This window comes from Cetorhinus maximus, chromosome 9, assembly GCF_964194155.1.
Source record: "Cetorhinus maximus chromosome 9, sCetMax3.hap1.1, whole genome shotgun sequence".
Classification (NCBI taxonomy): domain Eukaryota; kingdom Metazoa; phylum Chordata; class Chondrichthyes; order Lamniformes; family Cetorhinidae; genus Cetorhinus; species Cetorhinus maximus.
Window position 1 is genome coordinate 27,843,531 of NC_135887.1, and position 25,107 is coordinate 27,868,637.

At 47.6% G+C, this 25,107-nt stretch overlaps 1 protein-coding gene across 1 annotated transcript in view; it reads left to right on the top strand.

Moving 5' to 3' along the window:
• LOC144684520 (integrin alpha-E-like) overlaps positions 1-25,107 on the top strand; it is a 324,928-nt gene that overhangs the window by 106,916 nt on the left and 192,905 nt on the right. Inside the window, exons 11-13 of the mRNA XM_078548383.1 lie at positions 5,764-5,914; positions 14,623-14,700; positions 19,445-19,516. Of these exons, the coding sequence (XP_078404509.1) occupies positions 5,764-5,914; positions 14,623-14,700; positions 19,445-19,516 (301 nt within the window). The remainder of the gene's footprint in view (positions 1-5,763; positions 5,915-14,622; positions 14,701-19,444; positions 19,517-25,107) is intronic.

Consider the following 25,107-nt stretch of genomic DNA (forward strand, 5'->3'; position numbering starts at 1 on the left):
GGCTATCCCCTCACAAAAGCACCAGTGATAAACCTGTGGTGTGCCTAAGGTGCCTTATGTTTATGTTTTCGGGTGCTATGTCTTGGTGCTGCCCCCTCGCTGGGAGTGGCATCTGAGACAGCCTGCTGACTCTGTTGTCCTGCTGGCCTCGATGACCTTGGCGATTGTCCTCTGGCCCATGGAGCCTGTGCTGGCCCCACCTGGGAGGGAGCTGCCAGTTCCACAGCTGGCATCTCCCCAATCGTCGCAGCCTCACCGGTTGCAACGGTCACTGGCAGAGGGGCGGAGGAGCTGCCACCCTCATCCGTAGTGCCATGACAGGAGCCCACAGAGACAACAGGCAGCTGCTGCGCCGACTTGAGGTCACTTCGGACCTCCCTGCTCAACGTGGATGGATGGGCACCGAGCTGCAAAACTTGGTGCCCAGACCATCTTCCATATTGGCAATGACCAGCTGAGGTCAGCGCCGATGTGAGGGTTTGCTGGTTTGAGCACATCCCCAAGAAGCTCTGATTGGTCTCCTGGAGGAGCCTCTCCACGAGAGTCGCCACTCTCTCCATGGAGGACGCATGGCGCTCGGCCATGAGGCTCATTGCTTCAGCGATAGTCCATGTAGACTTCTCCACCACGGAGACCAAGCCAAGCATAGGCTCATGTTTATCCCCCAGATGCTTCCGCACACCCGGCCACAATTCCCGCCTCTGCATCGCGGACGACTCCAGAGGCACATCATCAGGCACCAACTGAGCTTGTTCCTGGTCCCCTGCAGTCCTTTGACTGCTGGCGCCATGGGCACTCTCTGTCTCCGCCAGCTCCTCCAGCGACTGTGAAGTGCCCTTGCCGCTGTGCCCCGGGACACTAGCTGATGTTCTAATTCCCACTGAGGTGCTAGTATCTGCGCTGGTGCCTGCCTGACAGATGGTGTGACGCTGGTGAGTCTGTGACTTCAGGGCCCTCAGGTGTGAGAGGGGGCCTCTGCTGCTCCTCCTCCCAGCCCTGCTCCGCTGATGCTGAAAGGAAGAACAAAGACATTGGATCAGTTAACGTGGAGACAATGTCAATGTGCATCCCTGTCCCCCGGATCATTGTGCATTCATCCTTCCATAAACAATGGTCAAGCCATGTTGCAAACTTCAATCACTGAATATTCAGCACTGACATGGCTGTTGGGAGAACAATGGTGACCTCACTGCTGAGCAAACATACCTGCCCGTGGCACCCCAGCCTCAAAGACACCGGTGGACCTGGGTGCATGGCGCCTCTCCAAATCTTGGGCCTCCTGCTCAAAGTGGCTGAGAATTGCTAACTGTGCTGGGCTGTCACCAGCCCTCACCCGCTCGGTGGCATTATGTGCATTCGTCTCCTGAAAAGGAGAGAAGAGCATTGATTAGTGCTACTTGTACCTGGATTCTCTTCACGGACGGCCCACCCCAACCAGAGTGGGACATTGCAGGGCTCCAGTGCCTCCTCACCCCACTGCTGCCAAAGCAACAAAGATACTAGGCCTGTCCCCCCCACCTCCTTGGCCAAATGCTGCCTACATCACATTAGGCACCACACAGTCTAACCTTCTATAGCAAGGAGGCGCAAGCACGTGGAGCACAGAGGACAGCAGACGCCACCTTGAAGCTCCCCTCCCAGCATGTCATCACCCTGACTTGGACATGTCCTGGAGTTCCAGCACTGCGTCTAGGTGCATCTCCTTCAGGTTGCTCCCAAAACAGTCTCAATGTACCACATGCTGTGGGTGCAGAACCTGTCTCTTCACCACCCTCTCAGGGTGACCTCAGCATGGGCAATATCTGCTGGCCCACCCAGCGAAGGACACATGCCGTCAAAGATTCATTGCAGTCATTACACTCAGACTTGGGAGGGGGGTGGGTGGGGGTGCACGCCAGGGGGGAAAGCCTACCTGCTGGGTTAAGTGACCAATGCCAACATGGTACTCACCCTTCCTGAGCGCAACAGGTCGTTGAAGCGTTTGCGACACTGGATCTAGTTGCATCGCACCACGTCGTGGGAGCTCACCACCTCCGCCACCTCCTACAAGGCACGTTTGGTCATGTTGGGGGGCCTCCTCCTCCCATCCTGGGGTACGAGGACCTCCTGATGTGCTGCCACCTCCTTGAGGAGGGCAGCAAGGCAATCATCAGAAAAACAAGGAGCACATTGCTCCCCTGCCCTACCCTCCTGCCTGGCCTGCTCACCAGCAGCGCTCTGGGGAGCCCTTCCATTGGCCATGATTCACAGCCTTTGAAAGGCTGCAGGAGCTTTTTAAAACAGGCCAACGGGTCGCCATTGGACATGGTGGTCATTGCAGACCTGCCGTCGCCCGCCCACTCCCACTGTCCTCAGGAGCTGCCTTTCACGCTGGGTGGGCCTTAATTGGCCTGCCCGTGTAAAATGGCGGCACAGACCCGATTGTGGGCGGCGATTGGGTCCGCACCCGCATGCTCCTGCACCGCCCGCCCAACAGGCAGAAAATTCTGCCCAAAGAATTTTAACGGCACAGAAGGAGGCCATTCGGCCCATTATGTCTGCACCAGCTACCCAAATGAGCATTATGACCTCGTGCCATTGCCCTGCCTTTTCCCCGTACTCTTGCACATTATTTGAATAGAAATAATCATCTAATGTCCTCTTGAATGCCGCGATTGAACCTGCAACCACCACACTTCCAGGCAATGCATTGTAGACCCGAACCACTCGTATGAAAAATCTTTTCATTTGCTTCTATTGTAAATCACTTTACATCTGTTCCCTCCCGTTCTTGATCCTTTTACAAGTGGGAACAGCTTCTCCCTATCCACTCTGTCCAGCCCCCTCATGATTTTGAACATCTCTATCAGATCTCCTCTTAACCCTCTTCTCTCTAAGGAGAACAGTCCCAACCTCTCCAATGTATCCTCAAAGCTGAAGTTTCTCATCCCTGGAACCATTCTTATAAACCTTTTGTACACTCTCTCCAATACATTCACATCCTTCCTATAATATGGCACCCAGAACTGTACACAATACTCCAGCTGAGGTCTAATGAGTGTCTTATATAAATTCAGCATAACCTCCTTGCTCTTGTACTCTATGCCCCTATTAATAAAGCCCAGGGTACTATATGCTTTATTAACTGCTCTCTCTACCTGTCCTGCCACCTTCAATGATCTATTCACAAAAACAGCCAGGTCTTTCTGCTCCTGCACCCCCTTCAAAATGTTACCCTTTATTTTGTATTGTCTGTCCATGTCCTTCCTACCAAAATCCATCACCTCACACTTCTCCGCTTTGAATGTCATCCGCCACCTATCTGCCCACTCCACCAACTTGTCTATGTCCTCTTGAATTTGACAATGTCCTCCTTGCAGTTCACAACATTCTCAAGCTTTGTATCATCCTCAAGCTTTGAAATTGTCCCCTGCACACTAAGATCTAAATCATGAATATATGTCAGGAAAAGCAAGGATCCTAATTCCAACCCCCTGGGGAACTCCACTGCAAACCTCCCTCCATCCCGAAAAATATCCATTGACCATTACTCTCTGCTTCCTATTTTTCAGCCAATTTTGTATACAAGTTGCTATTGTCCCTTTTATTTCATGAGCAATAATTTTTCTCTCAGGTCTGTTGTGTGACACTGTATCAAATGCCTTTTGAAAGTCCATGTACACCACATCAACAGCATTGTCCTCATCGACCTTTTCTGTTATCTCTTCGAAAAACTTCAGCAAGTTAATTAAACACAATTTTCCCTTTAGAAATCCATGCTGGCTCTTCCTAGTCAACCCATATTTTTCCATGTGACTACTAATTCTATCCCAAATAATTGTTTCTAGAACTTTGCCCACCACTGAAGTTAAACTGACTGATCTGTAATTGCTGGGTTTTCCTTACAACCTTTTTTGAACAAGGGTGTAATGTTTGCAATTCTCCAGTCCTGTGGAACCACCCCCGAGTCTAGGGAAGACTCAAAGATAATGGCCAGTGCCCCTGCAATTTCTACTCTCACTTCCTTCAATATCGTTGGATGCATCTCATCCAGTCCCGGTGACTTGTCAACTTTAAGTACCAACAGTCTATTCAACACTTCCTCCTTGTCAATTTTGAACCCTCCTAGTGACAGAGTTTCCTCGTCTGTCACCATGGCCTGGGTAGCATCTACCTCCTTGGTAAAGGTGAATGCAAAGTATTCATTTAATACCTCAGCCATGGCTCCTTCATCCATGTATAAATTCCCCTTTAGGTTCCTAATTGGCCCTGCTCCTCCTTTTACCACCCTTCTACTATTTATATGCCTATAGAAGACTTTGGGATTCCCCTTTATGTTGGGTGCCAGTCTTTTCTCATAATCCCTCTTCACTTCTCTCATTTGCTTTTTCACCTCCCCTCTGAATCTTTTGTATTTTTCTTGGTTCTCAATTGTATTTTCTACCTGACACCTGTCATAAGCACATTTTTTCTTCTTTATCTTAATTTCAATTTCCTTTCTCATCCAGGGAGCTCTGGATTTGTTTGCCCTACCTTTCCCTTTCAATGGAATATACATTGACTGTGCCCGAACCAATTCTTTTTTGAATGTCGCCCATTGTTCAGCCACAGTTTTTCCTGACAATCTTTTGTTCCTGTCTATCTGGCCCAGCTCTGATCTTGCTCTATCAAAGTCAGCCCTTGTCCAGTTCATTATTCTTACTCTGGATTTCCTATCATCCTTTTCTATCATCATCCTACAACATACAATAGAATGATCACTGTCTCCTAAATGTTCCCCCACTGACACTTGATCAACTTGGCCCACCTCATTCCCAAGAACCAGGTCCAACAGTGCAACTTTTCTTTTTGGATTGGACACATAGGGGAGATTTTTCTCGTCGTCGGGGAGGGGTGGGGGTTGGGCGGGAGTGGGTGCGGGCGGGTTTGTACAGCCGATCGTCGCCCGCAATCGGCTGCACACTGCCATTTTATGTTGGATGGGCCAATTAAGGTGTGTGGATGGGGGGGTGGTGGTGGGCAGAGTTGGGGCCTGCGCTCTTTTGCGCATGCGCACAGAGTGCAGAAACCTCCCTGAGGCAAAGAGCTGCCTCAGGGAGATCAGTTTGATTTTTAAAAATTTTAATAAAGACATAAATATTTTTTTAAGACAATCATTCATGAAACCTCATCCCGCCTGTGGATGAGGTTTCATGAAAAATGCAAAGGCCACCTGGGCTCTTTGCCTGCCCGCCAACCTTAAGGTTGGATGGGCAGCTATGTTAAGTGGTTTAATTAGTTTTTAAGTGGTCTTAATAGTCCTTTGACAGTTCGGCAGGCACACAGCTGACTCCGGTATGCGCCCGCCAAACTGAAAATCGGAATGACGCATGGTGACGTCGGGACGCACGCCCGATGTCACTGCGCGTCATTTTACACATTGGCGAGTGGGCCCCGCCCTTGCTCGCCGAGCCAAAGATTCTGGCCGTACTGTTGTAGAAAATTCTCCAGAATGCAGTCTAGGAACTTTTGCCCCTCTCCACCCTTTACAATACAACTGTCCCAGTCTGCATCCGGGTAATTAAAGTCCCCCATTATAACTACTCTATAACGCTTGCATCTCAGCAATTTCCCTGCATTGTGGTCCAGCCAGTTCTCTCTCAGTTATACAGCAACTTTGCAAAATTTCTCTGGGATCTTGATTCTATTATGTAGTTGAGTGAAAGGTCAAGCCATGGAAAAGATCATGTGGACAAGATCAGTAGAATTCTGACAGAATCAACTTCTCATTGTATTTCCACTAAGGTTGGATTAATCTTTACCAGACAAAGAGCAATGAATGAGCTGAAACTAATTGCTTCTGATCCAGATGAGAAGCACGTATTCCAGGTGGATAACTACGCTGCTTTAGATGGTCTCCTGGCGAATCTAGAGAAAAATATTGTTGGAATTGAAGGTATATTTATCTATTACTGTTCTTTATCCTGAGCACAATATTTGCACTGATCAAATTATGGTAGTTGATAGCAATATAAAGAGGACTATTCGTGTGTGAAGTATCAATTGAGACTGAGTATTTCATAAGTCATTCACCCATCTCACATCTTCAGAATGGGTGCTCCATCATGGAAGCTACCTTATGCCTTCCCACTTTGCACCAGTTCTCCCATTCTGACCTTGAGCTACCACACCCCCCAATTTGAGCCAGCCACCCCTCTTGAAACTGTACAGGTAAACAGTTATCATTGATTCCTAACAAGGCCTCAATTAGGTGCCAGTCAGATGTTGCACTATGAGCATTTCCTTCACTAATAGAGATGGCTGGAAACTCTATGACTGACATAATAAATGTGGAACTGAGAAACGCTGCATGCCACTTGTAGAGGCCTAGTGTTGCTTTTTTTAGGATGCCCTAACCTTGACCATCTGTCTGAGGTGATTAGACTTCTTATGGCACTCCTGCCAGGTCCTTGGGTTCAGACTCAGGGAGGTGATATTCCTGGCCTCTCCCTTCAGAGGGTAGTCCTTGAGGGTCACCTGGCCCTCTGTGCTTGCTCATCTCCACCACTAATGTCGCTAGTGCTGTATCCTTCACCCTGTAAACCTCTCTCTGCCCTGGTATTCACTTTGCCATCATTTAAATTGCATCAATGTTCTTCAGTGCAGTTTTCCTTATTGAGGGACAGCCTGCCTTTAAAATGGACAGGTTGGCTGCACTACACAGTTTGTAAACACCACTCCTGGGCTCCTCTGCTGAGTGCAGAACAACCAGCAGCATTAAAAAGAAGACAGCAATGCAGGAATTCACTTGGCCAGATGCTACGATCACTCAGATGAGGTAAAATCACCAAATTTGCGCCCTGCCCAACTCGACCTGAGTGCATCATGCTCCCCATGCCCTAAAATCAGGATTTCTCATTTTCTAGCACACAGTCTTTCGCCAAGAAATGAATGGTGCAGGTGAATTGTATGAAATGACAGCATGGAGTGCGGACCTATGCAGGGCAATTGCAGGGCAACCTGCTGTAAAAAGCTTTTGACAAGGCAGAACAGCACACAGGAAACTGTTGGAGATAATTGACCCATGGGACTAGGGAAAGGAAGTAAATTGGATTGAATCTGGTCTGAAGTGAGAAACAGTAGGGTTTGAATTTTCATAGGTTTGGAAAGGGTCTCCGGCTTAGACAAAATGGTGCTGGAGTCCCGATTCCGGAGGCTTCACCTCTGAACTCAGCACCCACCATTTTCGCTGAGGCGAAACGGGGGCGGGTTGTAGTTTGCATATTCATGGTTCACAGTGGCAGCGGCACTTGAAAAATGCAGCTACCTTCAAACAGATCCAATTTTCATTAGTGGAATGTCTAAAACACGACTTGTGGGCTTTAGGCCTTTCAGCAAAATGTCTAAAGCTGCTGGAGCTATTTGTAGAGGCAGGATACCCTTTTGGACAGATCCAGGTACCCCTTTGGGAGAGGTAAGGTGTCCTTTGGGATTGGTAAGAGTAGACATGAATGGTTAAAAAGTGGATAACCTCCATGGAACTGTCAAATGTTTGAAGAATGAAAAAAATACAGTCTGCAAATCAATGCTTACAATTCCCCCCCTGTCTGTTTCTATAAGTCTGAATGCTATCATCACAGGATTTGTGCTGCATGACTGATTCCACAACCTATCATTATCACAGTGGGGTGCCTGTCAGTTCACAGTTTGATTGACAGCTCCAAGTGGTTTTAAAGCCTTTAATGTGGGACTATGGATACAAATGCTTGTTTTTATCAGGGATTAAGTATTTGAATAAAGTATTTACTGTTATAAGGGATTAAGTAGTTGAATCAATTTAAATGTATTGAATGGATTTTTATGAATGAGAGTTTTTTAAAAATAAAGTCCACATTAGACACTTAGGGCAGAATTTTATGTACCCACTAGTGGCAGGAATCGTGGTGGTCAGGAACACAAAATTAGGTGTGAGCCCAAAAGCCTGACATCTGCCGGCAGGAAGATAAATTGGAATATTCCCCTCAGGACTTTCATGCCGCTCTAATGGCAGGTCGACTTTCCCACTGTTTCATGTCAGGAACCCCATTTGCATGCATTAGCATGTCATCGATACTCACTTAAGGTCACAAGTCACTGGAATCATGTTCTCCCTCCTAATTTAGTGCCACATTAGCAGGTAATTAGACCGGTCTGATTTACGACAGGATATAAGTGGCGTACACGTGCCCACCTTCACTTTGCTTGCGACTTTGAGGTGCGTATAACTTTGTAAGCCTGCCTGCAATGGTGCTGCTGCCATCTCTCACTACTGCTCTGACTCCTGACTGCTGACAAAGCTGCTCTCAGGTGAGACCAGGGTGGGGTGGGCTGGCAGGGCTGCATTATCTCAGCAGAGACTGCTGTGGGGAGAAAAAGGAGGAGCTGGGACGAAAAGCTCAAGGAGCTGGCCACATGCCTCCAGCACCTTGCCTCGACTCTTGCCCGCTTTTCCCTGCTCTCCCCCACTTCTCCCCGGCCCCTGCTGCTCCTGTCGACACCCGCCAGCATTCGGGCGCTGCTAGGCCTCAGGCCTCACTCATCTGATCGGAGCATCACACGCCAAGTGAGGGTGAGTGATTGAATGCGTATAATTGAGTGAGTGAGGGTTGGGTGATTGAGTGGGGATTGAGTGAGGGAGGGTTGGGTGAGTGAGTGAGGGCTGGGTGAGTGAGTGAGTGTGAGTAGTGAGTGAGGGTGAGTGTGAATGAGTGTGTGAGGGTGCCCAGATATGGCAGGCTCAAAAAGGCGACATTTCTCTGAGAGTTGGGGTCTCTTCCATTTGGCTTCGCCACCTCCACCTCCTCCTCTCTGTCATCTCCACCTCTTCCTCTTCCTCTCCACCACCTCCTCTTCCTCTCCGCCACCGCCACCTCCTCCTCTGTGTCTCCATCGATCTCGTTCTGGCTCTCCATGTTGACCAGCTTTCAGTTACATCAGTCTTGGTCACTGGCTGGCTGCTTTCCCAATGCTGATGCCTTTATTTCGAAGCCCGTGTTGGTGAGCGAAAAGGCAGACTGGCAGGACTGGAAGGGAAAAGGCTGCAGCAACACCAGGATTGCCCGCACAGGCATCTTGTGCCACATATGCACCAGTGAGGGTGGATCCAGGTGGACGTGGTCTCAGCTACATCCTTCCCCATTTCTTGTATCTTTGTGTATGGTTCGACACATGGAAATTCTCTAGATATTGTCATATTGCCTGTGTAATTTCATTGTGCACAAAAAAAAGTCAGAAATGGAACAGCACACATATAATGGATTTTTATTTTAGAAATTTGTATTTTTCAGCCCGTGAACTATTGCAGATTAAACACCACACCCATTCCCATATATGTGAGGATGATAATTGCTCAATGCCCAAAAGTCACATTTAAATCAGAGGTAGGGACACATCAGAGCCCCAGTGTGGCTCGAATGAATCTGGGGCAAGGGGCATGCTTGACTTCAGCCTGTCTCCAGTTCAAGATAACTGCTCCCAAAAAAATCACAACCAGACATAGCGTAAAGTCAGCTGACAAAATCGGGGGTGAAATGATTTCTGGTTAGTTTCTGGTTGGTTCCGGTTGACCCAGGTACTGGTTATTCCAATTAGGATTGTGACCCAGTTTCAACTGATTTTTCATTGGTGACACAGACTCATGACTGGGGGAGGGGGGGCGTTTATGAGAGCATGAGAGGGAAGGGGTGCACACAGACTCATTAGTAGGGAAGGGGGTGGTTTGAAGGAACCAGTTGGGTAAATGTCAGTCAGTCATTTAGTCCAGGAACTGAGGCCATATGGTCAGGGTGAGAGATTAAAGGCTGTGCTAGGGCTCTGGGGACCACATTTTTTTATTCATTCATAGGAAGTGGGTGTCGCTGGCTAGACATTTATTGCCCTTCCCTAATTGCCTTTGAGAGGATCATGGTGAGCTGCCTTCTTGAACAGTTGAAGTCCATGTGGTGTAGATACATCCACAATGCTGTTAGGGAGGGAGTTCCAGGATTTTGACCCAGTGACAGTGAAGGAACGGCGATATATTTCCAAGTCAGGCTGGTGTGTGGCTTGGAGCGGAGTTGGCAGGAGGTAGTGCTCCCATGTGTCTGCTGCCCTTGTCCTTCTAGATGGAGTTTGGAAGGTGCTGCCTAAGGAGCCTTGGTGAGTTTCTACAGTGCATCTTGTAAATGGTACACATTACTACCACTGTTAGTCGGTGGTGGAGGGAGTAAATGTTTGTGGATGGGGTACCAATCAAGCGGGCTGCTTTGTCTTGGGCGGTGTCAAGCTTCTTGAGAGTTGTTGGAGCTGCACTCATCCAGGCAAGTGGAGAGTATTCCATCACACTCTTGACTTGTGCCTTGTAGATTCTGGACTGGCTTTGGGAAATGAGGAGGTGAGTTACTTGCTGCAGGATTCCTAGCCTCTGGCCTGCTCTTGTAGCTACAGTACTTACATGGCTAGTCCAGTTCAGTTTCTGGTCAATGGTAACCCCCAGGATGTTGATAGTAGGAGATTCAGCGATGGTGATGCCATTGAATGTCAAGGGGTGATGGTTAGATTCTCTCCTGTTGGAGATGGTCATTGCCTGTATAGTTACTGTGGGTATAGCCTCTCCTGCTGCCTATCAGGGGTCACGTGATGTTCTGGGAGGCTCCAACCAATGACCCCTAAGCGCGGGCAATCCAGGGGGGTGGGGCTTCCTGATGAGAATCCTGATCGAGCATGTAGCACCTGAAAAGCTCTCTGTAATAAAGTTATCTGTTTCTTGTTGAAACCTGTCCACTCCGTCAAGTCATTACAGCCTGTCACTTGGTTGGCACGAAAGTTACTTGCCACTTGTCAGCCCAAGCCTGGATATTATCCAGGTCTTGCTGCATTTGGACATGAACTGCTTCAGTATCTGAGGAGTTGCAAAAGGTGCTGAACATTGTGCAATCATTAATGAACATCCCCACTTCTGACCTACTAATACTGTCATGGACAGGTGCATCTGCGACAAGCAGGTTGGTCATGATGAGGTCAAGTATGTTTTTCCCTCTTGATGGTTCCCTCACCATCTGCCACAGACCCAGTCTAGCAGCTATGTCCTTTAGGACTCAGCCAGCTCAGTCTGTGGTGATGCTACCAAGCCACTGTTGGTGATGGGCATTGTAGTGTCCATCCAGAGTACATTCTGTGCTCTTGCCACCCTCAGTGTTTCCACCAAGTGTTGTTCAACACAGAGGAGTACTGATTCATCAGCTGAGGGGGTGTGGTATGTGGTAATCAGTAGGATGTTTCCTTGCCTGTTTGACCTGATGCCATGAGACTTCATGGGGTCTGGACTCGATGTTGAGGACTCCCACGGCAACTCCCTCCCGACTGTACACCACTGTGTCACCACCTCTGCTGAGTTTGTCCTGCCGGTACCACATTGCTATAGGTATGGAGTCACATGGTAGGCCAGACCAGGTGAGGATGGCAGATTTCCTTCTCTAAAGGACATTAGGAAACCAGATGGGTTTTTACAATTAGCAGTCCAGTGACAATACCACTACACCACCGCCACCGCCTCCCCATGGAAGTGATCAGGAAGTCCTTTCCAATCATTGACATCTCAAGCAATGCCATCATTCAGCCTGGGATCAGTAACCCTGAAGGATAATGAAGGGATCAACGTTGGAAAGGTCAGCACTCAATGCTGCATGTGGCGTCTGTGCGATGTGAAAGGCAGTACACCAGCACTCAACCTGAGTCAACTGCACACTGCTGTCTTTGCCACCACTTTCTGCAGTCATTGAGAATTAGACTTGGTTGCAGTGGGCATAATGCATCCAGGAAGTGTGCTTTCACACTCACAAGGAACACAGCTCAGTGCCAATGCCACAGCTTTAGAAGTCAGCCTCTAAGACACAGGAGCGCACATACTTCAATCATGTGTTGCAAGACACAAATGAGCATTCCTCTTTCTACAGGCACTTTCAGGCATATGCTTGACACAGCTCCCTTAGATGACACAGGGGGTGAATGACTAACTTTGCTAAACATAACATGAATTTGAGGGACACGAAGGTAGACCATTGAGGAGTGGGAGCTTAGGTTCCCCTTGAAATAAGACATCACATAGAATCATATGCAAGAGGTCAATGTGCCCCGTCCCCCTCGCCTAGCCACTGATGGATCCCATCAATGCCTATAGCGTTGGAGTGGAGGTCTGAGTGCAAATCTGGTAGAAACTGCTGGGCCATGGTCTCCAAGGCAGCTGCCACCCTTCTGATGGAGACCAAGAGGCGCTCGCATGCTGGAGCCACGACATCAGAGAGAACATGGATGGACTCCTTCATCCTTCGTTCTAGTCTGGTGACTGCCTCTGACAACATTGCCTGATGTTCCTCTGCCTGTCTTTGCATCTCCAATATGTGTGCAATGTCGACTACAGATGCTCATCATCTGACACGGATTCAGCTGGGGGCTGTTCTCCAGCAGTCCTCCGAGTGCCAGAGACCTGGCCTGTCACTGCCTTTTTTTTTATTCATTTACGGCATGTGGGTGTTGCTGGCTAGGCCAGCATTTATTGCCCATCCCTAATTGCCCTGTAGAAGGTGGTGGTAAGTTGTCACCTTAAACTTCTGCAATTCCTCTGACTGCTAAGGAGATGTGTCCGTGAGGTGTTCTCAGATAGTGAACCGGAGCCTAATCTAGATCTAGGAGCCACCGAGATGTGTGCCTGTGCGCTGGTGGAGGGTGCAGGTGAACACAGTGACGGCTCAACATCTAGTGGGTCCGCAACATCCTCATCTGAGGTGGACTGGGGGCTGGGGCTGAGGGGCTGAGGGGCTGGCTGGAGATGTGTCTCGGCCTGCTCCTGTTGGTACCTGGAAGAGAAAGATAGAATCGGTTCCTGAGTAGGCAGAATCCAACATTACATTTAACTCATTGTGAAGATCATGATGTGTCTGACTAATGGAGGGTTAATCCGTACTGGGTTCCTTGGGGAAGCTTTGCCACAGGATTGACAACCTGTCCTTCCCCGCCAACTTGGCTGCCTCGTCTTTGAAGGGAATAAGTTCCTGGATCTCAGGGATTGCCCCACCGATCTAGGCTCTCTTCCTCTTGTTGTGGGCCAGCTTTGACTGTATGAAGACAGACGGAATGGAATGTGATGAGAATGGATTCAAAGAGAAGTTGGGAAGCATGCATGGCTGCTGTGTTTACTGAGCTCTCCCCAGTAAGGGCAGAAGATGTTGTTTGTACATGAGATGATGGTGATGTTAAAATGTGTTTGAGACATTCAGTGCAAATGTTTCTCTGCTAATGGTGTGTGATATCCCCAGGTAGACTTACCCTGGCGGAGCGAACAAGATCATTCATCCTCCTTCTGCACTACAGGGCATTTCTTTCCTCTGTGCCACAGACTCAGACCTCTCTGATGATCTCCTCCCTGGCTGGTGAGGTCAGGCTGGTCGACCTGCTGCCATCCCTCTGGAAGAGGACTTCTTGGTCTTTGTGGGTGGTCTGGAGGAGAGCCACGCGGGAGTAGTAGCTGAAACGTGGCACAGGGCTTGCTTTTCCTGGTGGACATTTTGTTGGGTTACACCACACAGCTGGCCTTCAGAGAGTGAATGTATGTTTGGGCGCAGCTTAAATATGGAGCCAGGAACTTTGACCCCATGAGGTAATGGCGGGCAGTTGAATAAGTGCCCGCCCCCCACGTGATTTGGTGTGTAGCTCGCCGATACATAATTAATGAGCTTTCAAGCAGAAATTCGGGTGTGAGAACTTGGCCCACTGACCAGCGGAAAACACATTGACTATCCCACCCGCCACCGCACTTAGTCTGAAAAATGGAAAATTTGCCTTGGGAATTTATTTTATTTCATCTCAGCATGGTTCTTGATGTCTGCCCATGGTGGATACTGGATGAGTTGGCATGGAGAGTGTAAGGGCAAAGGGTGCTGGATGGGTGGGTATTGGTTGCCATGAGTTGGGACTAAGTTGGCATAGAGGGTATAAAGGGCCATGCGGGGGTGGTGGGTAGGGGTTTGATGTGATATGTGCCTGCATGCATTGTAATGTAAAGGTGCTGAGCAGAGCAAGGATTAACATGGGACTGGAGAATAGAGTCACAAGGTATACTCTCACAGAGCAGCCTAGAACAGCAGTCTGTAAGTAAGCAGCCTGCCTGCATGGCAGTAACAGCTCTATGCATGACCATAACTGTAAATAGTTAAAAACCAACAATAAGAGGTTCATCTTTAAACATACCAGGGACGCACTGGGACAGGGAGAGAGTCACTGTAGTGTTCCCACCTGCACTTGGACAAGGAGAGAATCACTTTACTCTGGCTAATAGTATTGATAAAAGGTCATAGCCTTGAAGTTTCTAGCTGAAAAGTCTGGAATTTCAGTTTTGTTATTCCTAGAAGGACTAAGAGAGGGAGATTTGTACTGAATCATTCCTGCACACCTCTTCAGCCATGTGTCCAATTGCAGACTCCCTTCCCAAGTATTAACTTGCTTCCTTCTGTTTCGGAAGCTGACTGACTGCTGTATTTTTCCACTTATTTTGTTGTTATTTCAGTCTCCTATATTACTGAGCTACAGATGATCACATGTATTATTTTACTAGATTGACGAGTAAAAGACTTTCTTGTTTCTTATTTGCAGCTGAAGTCAGTGCTGGGAATAACAGCAACAACAACAACAACAATGGCAATAATGACAAGAACAAGGACTGGGAAGAAGGTGAGGAACTATCACTTAAAGTTATCCTTTTTTTCTTAGATTTGCAAACTGAGAAAGAATGCGAAAGTTTTCAGGAGGGCATTGGCAGGTTGGCTAAGTGACAAGCAGGTGGCAGATATAGATCAGTGTAGAGCAATAAGGGGTAGTACATTTTGAGAAAGAGAACATTGAAAGGGCATTGATCCTACATAGTAAAAACCTTTTCAGAGTGGAGAACCAATGACATTGAAGGTTACAAGAACAGATCTTTAAAGGTGAAAGCCCAGATGGAAAAGGCCATAAAAAGTACATAGCATTTAGGGCCTGAATTATAGTGGCATTGAATAGAAATGAAAACATTGTAAAAGACATTGATTAGGTTGAAAGTTGAAATATTGCACAGGCCTGGGAAGGTGATCATAGGCAGGATACTGGTATTTAGAAAGGATAAAATAAAATGTCATTAGAATAATTTCAGGCACTACGGTGACAGCCTTCCGTCTCGTAAGATGATGGTTTGCGCAGTGGTGGTCAACCCTGTGTTAACCATCAACTGGTGTGGCTCAGGAACCCCATTCTGGCATGGTAGCCTCTGTCACATTTGCTGCAGAGGAAGACAGTGGGTTGAGAAGGTGCACGATTCACCGGCCTCTGTTTATCTGGGCTGTCTTCTCGGCCGGCTAAGCTTTTCATTTCTCCGACCCTTCCAATGTCCTTCCAAACATTCAGCCTCCAGAAGTCACAGCCGTCAGTGACTGTCTCCAGTTGTCAGTGTCAGCATCTACCATCTTCATATCTCACTTGCAGATGTCCTTGTAACAGAGGTATGGACATGCAGGAGGTAGTGACCCAGCGGCCAGTTCACCATACAGAAGGTCATTGGATATACATCCATCTGATCAACAAGGTTGAGCCAGTATAGATATCATTGACTTAGCAATGAGTGTATGCTGATGGTGTTAGCACACTCCAGGGCGTCTGAGTTGGTGACCTTGTCCTGCCAAGATACGCCTGAGACAACGAAGGAAGAAACTATTCAGCCTTTTCTCCTGCCTAGCATATGTTATCCAGGTCTCACCACTGTAGAGGAGTGCACTGAGGACACAGGTTTGGTAGATTCACAGTTTGGTGATCTCACTCAAGTTGCTGTTGTTCCACACCCTCTTACTCAGCTTGGACATAACAGCTGCAGCTTTTGTGCTGCGTGTGTTGATTTCAGCATCAAGTGACTGATTGCTGGTGAATGGAGAGCCTAGATATGTAAAGCTATCAAAAACCTCCAGCTTCACATTGTCAATGCTGATAGATGGTGGTATGACAACATCCTGGACCATGACATTTGCCTTCCTGACGCTGATGGTCAAATCAACTCTCTGCATCCGTGTCTGTCCATTTGTTGTTGCAGGCGTTCCTCAGTATGGAATGTTAGTGCAGCATCATCAGCGAGACAAAATCTCTGATGCCAACTTGGCCTACCTTTGTCTTGGATCTCAGGTGAACAAGGCTGAGTAGCTTTCCATCAGTTCTGGTATGTAAGTAGAGACTCCCTGTAGATGACCTGAAGGAATATGACAGTAGCAAAGGGAAGAGTATGCCAAAGAGTGCCAGTGCCAGAACACAACCCTGTTTGACCCCATTGTGGATCCCAAAGGGTTAATGTTGTCCCATCATAGTTGACATTACCCATCATGTTGTCATGGAATAACCTGGCGAGTCAAGCATTTATTGTCCATCCCTAGTTGCCCTTGAGAAGGTGGTGGTGAGCTCCCTTCTTGAACCACTGCAGTCTATGTGGTGTAGGTACACCCACAGTGCTGTTAGGGAGGGAATTCCAGGATTTTGACCCAGCGACAGTGAAGGAATGGCGATATATTTCCAGTTCAGGATGGTGAGTAGCTTGGAGGGCAACTTCCAGGTGGTTGTGTTCCCACGTGTTTGCTGCCCTTGTCCTTCTAGATGATAGCAGTCATGAGTTTGGAAGGTGCTGTCTGAGGAATCTTGGTGAGTTCCTGCAGTGCCTCTTGTAGATGGTACACACTGCTGCCACTGTGCGTTGGTGGTGGAAGGAGTGGATGTTTGTGGATGTGGTGCCAATCAAGCGGGCTGCTTTGTCCTGGATGGTGCCGAGCTTCTTGAGTGTCGTTGGAGCTGCACTCACCCAGGCATATGGAGAGTACTCCATCACACTCTTGACTTGTGCCTTGTAGATGGTGGACAGACTTTGGGGACTCAGGAGGTGAGTTACTTACCACAGGATTCCTAGCCTGTGGTCTGCTCTGGTAGCCATAGTATTTATATGGCTAGCCCAGTTCAGTTTCTGGTCAATGGTAACCCCCAGTATGTTGATAGTGGGGGATTCAGTGATGGTAATGCCATTGAACGTCAAGGGGTGATGGTTAGATTCTCCCTTGTTGGAGATGGCTATTGACACTTGTGTGGTGCGAATGTTACTTGCCACTTGTCAGCCCAAGCCTGGATGTTGTCCAGATCTTCCTGCATTTGGACATGGATTGCTTCAGTATCTGAGGAGTCGTGAATGGTGTTGAACATTGTGCAATCATCAGTGTACATCCCCGCTTCTGACGTTATGATGGAAGGAAGGTCATTGATGAAGCAGCTGAAGATGGATGGGCCTAGGACACTGCCCTGAGGAACCCTCGCAGGGATGTCCTGGAATTGATATGATTGACCTCTAACAACCACAACCATCTTTTTTCGCCCTAGTTATGATTCCAACCAGCGGAGAGTTTTCCCCCGATTCCCATTGACTCCAGTTTTGCTAGGGCTCCTTGATGCCACACTCGGTCAAATGCTGCCTTGATGTCGAGGGTAATCACTCTCACCTCACCTCTGAAGTTGAGCTCTTCCACCTATCGTGTTAAGACCATAAGACATAGGAGCAGAAATTAGGCCATTCGGCCCACCGAGTCTGCTCCGCCATTCAATCATGGCTGATAAGTTTCTCAACCCCATTCTCCCGCCTTCTCCCCGTAACCTTTGATCCCCTTACCAATCAAGAACCTATCTATCTCGGTCTTAAATACACTCAATGACCTGGCCTCCACAGCCTTCTGTGGCAATGAATTCCATAGATTCACCACTCTCTGGCTAAAGAAGTTTCTCCTCATCTCTGTTCTAAAAGGTCTTCCCTTTACTCTGAGGCTGTGCCCTCGGGCCCCTGTCTCTCCTACTAATGGAAACATCTTCCCACGTCCACTCTATCCAGGCCTTTCAGTATTCTGCAAGTTTCAATCAGATCCCCCCTCATCCTTCTAAACTCCATCGAGTATAGACCCAGAGTCCTCAAACGTTCCTCATATGTTAAGCCTTTCATTCCTGGGATCATTCTCGTGAACCTCCTCTGGACCCTCTCCAGGGCCAGCACATCCTTCCTGAGATATGGGGCCCAAAATTGCTCACAATATTCTAAATGTGGTCTGACCAGAGCCTTATAAAGCCTGAGCAGCACATCCCTGCTTTTATATTCTAGTCCTCTCGAAATAAATACCAACATTGCATTTGCTTTCCTAACTACCGACTCAACCTGCAAGTTAACCTTAAGAGAATCCTGGACTAGGACTCCCAAGTCCCTTTGCACTCCAGATTTCTGAATTCTCTCCCCATTTAGAAAATAGTCTATGCCTCTATTCTTCCTACCAAAGTGCATGACCTCACACTTCCCCACATTGTATTCCATCTGCCACTTCTTTGCCCATTCTCTTAACCTGTCCAAATCCTTCTGCAGCCTCCCCGCCTCCTCAATACTACCTGTCCCTCCACCTATCTTGTATCATCTGCAAACTTAGCCAGGATGCCCTCAGTTCCTTCATCTAGATCATTAATGTATAAAGTGAAAAGTTGTGGTCCCAACACTGACCCTTGTGGAACTCCACTAGTCACCGGCCGCCATCCTGAGAAGGACCCCCTTATCCCCACTCTCTGCCTCCTGCCAGACAGCCAATCTTCTATCCATGCTCGTACCTTGCCTCTAACACCTTGGGCTCTTATCTTACTGAGCAGCCTCCTGTGTGGCACCTTGTCAAAGGCCTTCTGGAAGTCCAAGTAGATAATATCCATTGGCTCTCCTTTGTCTAACCTACTCGTTACCTCCTCAAAGAATTCTAACAGATTTGTCAGGCATGACCTCCCCTTGATGAAACCATGCTGACTTTGCCCGATTTTACCATGCACTTCCAAGTATTCTGAAATCTCATCCTTAATAATGGACTCTAAAATCTTACCAACGACCGAGGTCAGGCTAATCAGCCTGTAATTTCCCGTCTTTTGCCTCACTCCCTTCTTAAACAGGGGGGTTACATTAGTGATTTTCCAGTCTCTGGGACGCTCCCTGACTCCAGTGATTCCTGAAAGATCATCACTAACGCCTCCACTATCTCTTCAGCTATCTCCTTCAGAACTCTGGGGTTAAGAAGCGTCTTGGAATGTTTTACTACATTACAGGGCCTATATAAATGCAAGATGTTGCTGTTTTGTTGGTATTTATCACACCTAGTTTCCTGCCATTCCACTACAGGAACCAACCATGGGAGAAGGAAGTTGAAGAAACTGGTGAAGGATTTTATGCTGCAGCCTAAAGGGGCGCAGCAAAGAGGGAATTTCATTCCATTCTTGATAATAATGCATGAAGTTTACATGAACAAAAATTGTTTAAAATAGAAAGTAAAACACTGAGGAATTTGTTGGGGAATCTGTCGTTTGCTTAAAGGATCTGTTACTGATTATAACACGGTTGTCATCATTTCAGAAAAAGCCAAGCAAAGCAACAAGAACAGCAATAACAACAATGAGTTGGAAGAGGAAGATGATGAATTCCCAGGTAACAGCCTAATGATTATCTGTATGTTTTCCAGCAGCTCCTAGCATGTTCCAAGGGGCCAGTTGCTGTTTCACATTTGCAGTAAACACTGTGAGCTGAAGCAAGTACTTACTACTACAGGAATAAAGCCACCCTAACCTCAGTAACAGCTTATTACTATAATATTAATCTTAGACAGCTACAGAAGCAATTAAGAATCTGTATATTGCAAGTCTTATGTATATGTGCATTTTTTGTCACTTCTTTTGGTTACACTTTTATGTCAAATTTAATAGATTAAAATAATATATAAACATATAGGCCCAGATCTTCCGGTCTTGGGGTAGTTGGAGACAGGATGTAACCCCCAAGATGCATGTTGGAACCCCTCAGAAGCCCCAGCGCACTGACTCTGTGGGAATTGCCTGGGAAGGCAACTGAATTTCTGATGGCCAATTTCCCTGCTGTTGTGGAGCCTCTGATCAGATCTCCAACTCTGAGTTAGAGTCAGAGACTTCGGACAGTTCTGACTTACTTACCTAGATACTTACCCAGGAAATGTTATTCAGGAAAATCCTAGTCTAACTCCTGGGTAACCATACAACTGTGCCCCAAATACTCTCACTGGTACCCCCCTGACTCCTTCCCCCCAACCTGACCTGACCCAACCTCAACACCTGACTTCCCTCAAAGACTAGCTGTCCCTCCCCGACCTCTGAACTCCCCCCACCCTGACTTCACCACCCTAGCCCCGCGCCACCCCTCCCCGACTCCCTGATCTGATCTGATCTGGCCTCACCACCCAACTGCCCCCCCCCAAACCTCCTGACTCCCCCCTGACCTGGCCAAACCTGACCTCACCACCATACTCACCCAACTCCTTGACTCTCCCTTGACCCAATCTCACCACCTGACTCCCCCCCACTGCTGACACCTTGACTCCTCCCCAACCTGACCAGATCCAACTTGACCCCCAGACTTCCCCAGTCCAACCTGACTTGGCCTCACCACACTACCCATCTGCCACCCTACCAACCTGCCACCATAACCCCTTACCTTCTAATGTCATCCACCCTTACCCACCTGCACATTCACCCATTCACTCACCCATTCACTCAGACACTCATTCACGAACAGACTGAAAAGCTGTTTAAATGTCCCAGATTTTTTCAGTGTGTTAGTGAACACTTACCAGAACACGGCAGCTCATGCTGTAAAAAGGTGGTGTGTCTTGTCTTGCGCTGACAATCCAGTGCTACGAAAAAGTAGTTGGATTGAAGGTATGCTTAGCTTCCAAAAAAGCCAGGATCAAATTTCTTTCCTGGCCAGGAAGACAGGGCTCTGGTGTGGCACAGAAAGGTAGGAACTCAGTGACAATTCGATGCTGATTGCTGCTCCTCGGAAGATTCAGGCCAAAGAATTCCCTTTATAAGTTATTACATGTCATAATGCAGGCTCTGGCCACTCGGATACTCCTCGTCGAGGCAACAATGGAAACTATTTTGCTTTTCCCTGTTTTAGAGGTGTTTGAAACCTGTTTTCTTCTCCGCCTGATTTCATAACATGAAGCACCCTCTTTGTCTCTTATCGTGACCCTTCTTCCTCTCTCCCCCACCAACCCCACCCCCCCCCGCCCCAAAGCCAGCTTGCCTGTAGACCTGGCTTTGCCTAGGACTTTTCTCCTAGTACCATTCTTCATCAAAAGGACAAGAGAGCATAAAAAACATGAGCAGGAGTAGACTATTTGGCCCCTCAAGTCTGCTCCATTTTTCACAAGATCATGGCTGATCTGATTGCAGCTTTAACCGCATGGGGTGGATATAACTTACCTGCCAGCAGGTTTCAACATGGGAACATGTTAAATCCATCAGGCAGCATGCACATTGCCTACAGGCCCAGCCCTGCCCTCACCACAATTTCACCAGCAGCAAAGTGGCATCGGATGGCCCACCTACCAGTGGGTGAATTGAGCATCTTAAAGGCAATTTTTTTTATTCATTCAAGGGACATGGGCATCGCTGGCTAGGCCAGCATTTATTGCCCATCCCTAATTGCCCTTGAGAAGGTGAGCAGTTAGGGGGATGGGCAATAAATGCTGGCCTAGTCAGCGATGCCCATATCCTGTGAATGAATTTTTAAAAAATTAATGCATACTTAAGAGACTCATCCTGCTACTGTGATTGAACCGGCGGCAAGAGAGGCCCACGCCAAGAACCAGCCCAACAGGTTTCCTGGTGGAGTGCAGGGATCAGGTCCCTCCTTATCTGACCCACTAGACTGATTGGAGGGCCCTATGCAAGGTGTTATCCCGTCCAGGTTCCCCTCCCTGCATGGCCTCTCAAACCCTGGTCCACTCACCCATCACCAGGGTCTGCCTGATTTGCCACTGAGACCCCCCAAATACTCACCAGTTCTAATCCAGCATGGTATGCCTTCTCATGGCCTGAAGTACTGGACAGTTGCCAACATCCTGAGGAACAGAAGTCCAGCCTCTGGTCTATTAACAACCAGTCAGCTGTTAAATAGCTGCAGGGCAGCTGTTCTTCTACTGGGTGATCTCTACCTGCCACCCTGCCCCTCCCACCTCCGCAACCACAGCTGCAAGGGGGAAGGGACTGTGGCGCATCATTAAATGCAGGCTCACTTTCCTGCCTGTCCCCTATCACCCTTGCCTCCCTTGTATATCAAAAATCTTTCTAATTCAGTCTTGAATGTGTGCAATGACCCAGCCTTCACTGCTCTCTGGGGTAGACTCTGGGGTAGAAAATTCCAAAGATTAATGGCCCTCTGAGAGAAGAAATTCCTAATTTTTCTCCTAAATTGGAGATCCTTTATTTTTAAACCGTGCCTCCTAGTCCTAGACTCCCTCACGAGGGGAAACATCCTCTCAACATCTACCCTGACAAGTCCCCTCAGAATCTTATATGTTGCAATAAGATCACCTTTCATTCTTTAAACTGCAATGAGTATAGGCCCAACCTGCTCAATGTTGTTGTAAGTATGCATGTTGTCTTTCGAAGAGTTCGAGAGGTTTGTACGGTTGAACAATAACTGTTTATTCATAACACATAACTATATACATATATACAGGATAAAGTCTTGACTAGGTGCTATCTTCATGTCAACTTCTACGAGACACACCACTACACTTTACTACTCCCATGTGATTTTCTGCATCATAATGTGGGCGGTACTGTTTCCCCAGTCCCACGTTAACCCTTACAGTCCTGAATACCCTTATACTGCACCCTTCCCCAGTCTTTAGGACAGAGATGAGGATAATTTTTCCTCTCTGAGGGCTGTGCGACTTTGGAACTCTTAGCCTCAGAAGGTGGTGGAGGTGGAGTCGTTGAATATTTTTAAGGCAGAGGTAGATAGATTCTTGTTAGGCAAGGGAAGCAAAGGTTATCGGGGTTAGATGGGAATGTGGAAATTGAAACACAAGAAGATCAGCCATGATCTTATATGAATGACAGAGCAGGCTCGAGGGGTCGAATGGTCTACTCCTGTTCCTATTTCTTATGTTCCTACGTTCTAATAATATTTACATGCTACCTCTTCTTCCCCCCAAGTCTCTGACTTTACTCTTCCAGATCTTGTTCTTTTCAAGTTTGGAGGAGTGTTGTCTCAACTACTTTGGGCTGACTTTATTGGTCTGGAGTTGAAGTTGTGGTACTTGGTGTTGCAATTATTTGGGTTTCTATATCTTGTTTACTCAAATGTATGATAGGAGGTTCACCACAAGGAATGAGAAGACTTCTCCTGTTCCGTCTGATTGTGCCTTCTGGGGTATGTATCAAGTAAGATGGCCATTGATCTTTATCCCTCAGGACAATGGCACCTTCTCTGGCAAGATCCCTGATCCAAACCTTGTCACTTCTGTTTCGCCTCAGCAAGTTTCTGGTATGGTACCTCCTATTATAATTGGAAACTTGTCACTGTCTATAGGACGGTTCTCAGTCCGGAACCTTCTGATAGTCCCTGACTACCAGCCCTGGGATTAATTTCTTTGGCAGCATGGGAAGTTGAGTGTGAAGTATTCTGCCCATCAGCAACTCAGATGGGGCTAATCCACATTGTAGTGGAGTGGATCTATATGTCAAAAGCGCCATTGGAAAGTCACCATTTTTCTTCAAGAGTGTTTTAAAAGTGCAGGTGCCCCTTTCTGCCTCACTGTAAGATTGTGGATATCTTGGGGAGCTGGTGAGGTGTTGAAATCATAATTCCTGGCAAAATGAGTAAAGTATTCATTAGCAAACTGTGGCCCATTGTTAGACATCACCTGGTCCAGGATGCTATGGATCGCAAAGATTTCTTTCAACGACCTAATGACTGATCCTGTGGTCGTTGTGTATAAACACTTCACTTCGATCCACCAAGAGAAATAGTCAAGAATGAGGAGGAAGGACTTGCCATTGTATATGAATAATCTATTCCCAAATGTTCCCACTGTCTGGTAGGAAATTGTGTGGGGATAAGGGGCTCCCTCTGGACTGGTTTGTGCAGCACGCACACGTGGCAGTTTAAAATTATCTCTTCAATTGCTCTCGATATTCCCAGCCACCACACTGCAGTCAGGGCTCATGCTCTGCTATGTGATGCCCAAGTGGCCTTGGTGGATTCATTGTAGAATCTCCGGCCAGAGTGAAACAGGAAAACAGGAATGGCCAACCACTCATCATACACTAGCAGATCATCAATTACAGAGAATTGTTTCTGCAGTTCCAAGTAAATTTTCATAACATTGTCACCTGGATGCTGCAGGGGCCATCCTTGTAGGCAGCACTGATGGACACAGACGCACTCTCCATCTCAAATCTGCTCCTGGCGTATCTGTTGAAGCTTTCTGGAGCTCGCCGGCAGTTGTCGCGAATTGGGACTTTGAGTCGAGCTCAGATTGATATTGCGTGTCATAGCGTGGTCTACTGTGACCCTGGACAGTGTGTCCGCAGTTGTTTGATGCTTCCTCTGCATGTACACTGTCTTGTATGCAATGTGCAAGAGATGCAAGCGGAATCTTTGAATTCTGGAGTGGACATCCTGGCGAGTTCTTTCTCATCCAATAGTGAGACCAGTGATTTGTGATCAGTTTTGATGATCGCTTTCAGCCCACCAATATAATCAGAGAACTTTTTACAAGCCTATGTTACTGTGACGGCCTCTTTCTCAATAGCTGCAAACCACATCTCTGTGTCTGACAGCCTCCTAGTCGCGTGATATACTGGTCGGCAGCATCCATCCAGCGGCTCTTGGAACAGAACTGCCAGTAGTCCTGTTGAAGAGGCATCTGCTGCAATTGTAGTTGCAGGAGATGACCCCCATCTTGGTCATCCCGTCAATTTACTGTTGTACTTGTTTCATAAGCGGGTGCGGTACGTTCCATGGTATAAACAAGCATGCAGGTTTGGCATTGTTTCTCAGTGTTAAGTTGTATGCAGCCTCCAGTCGCCCCAGCCTAGTGAAAAGTTTGGAAAATTCTTTTTAAAATTGGAACCAGATCTATGCTGGTTAATCTCGCCAATTTTTTGGATGAGGTTGAAGTCAACACAGATTTTCTTGCTCAGGAGAGAAAATTCTTGGTTGTGGAGCAGATATAATGTCTCTCATATTTG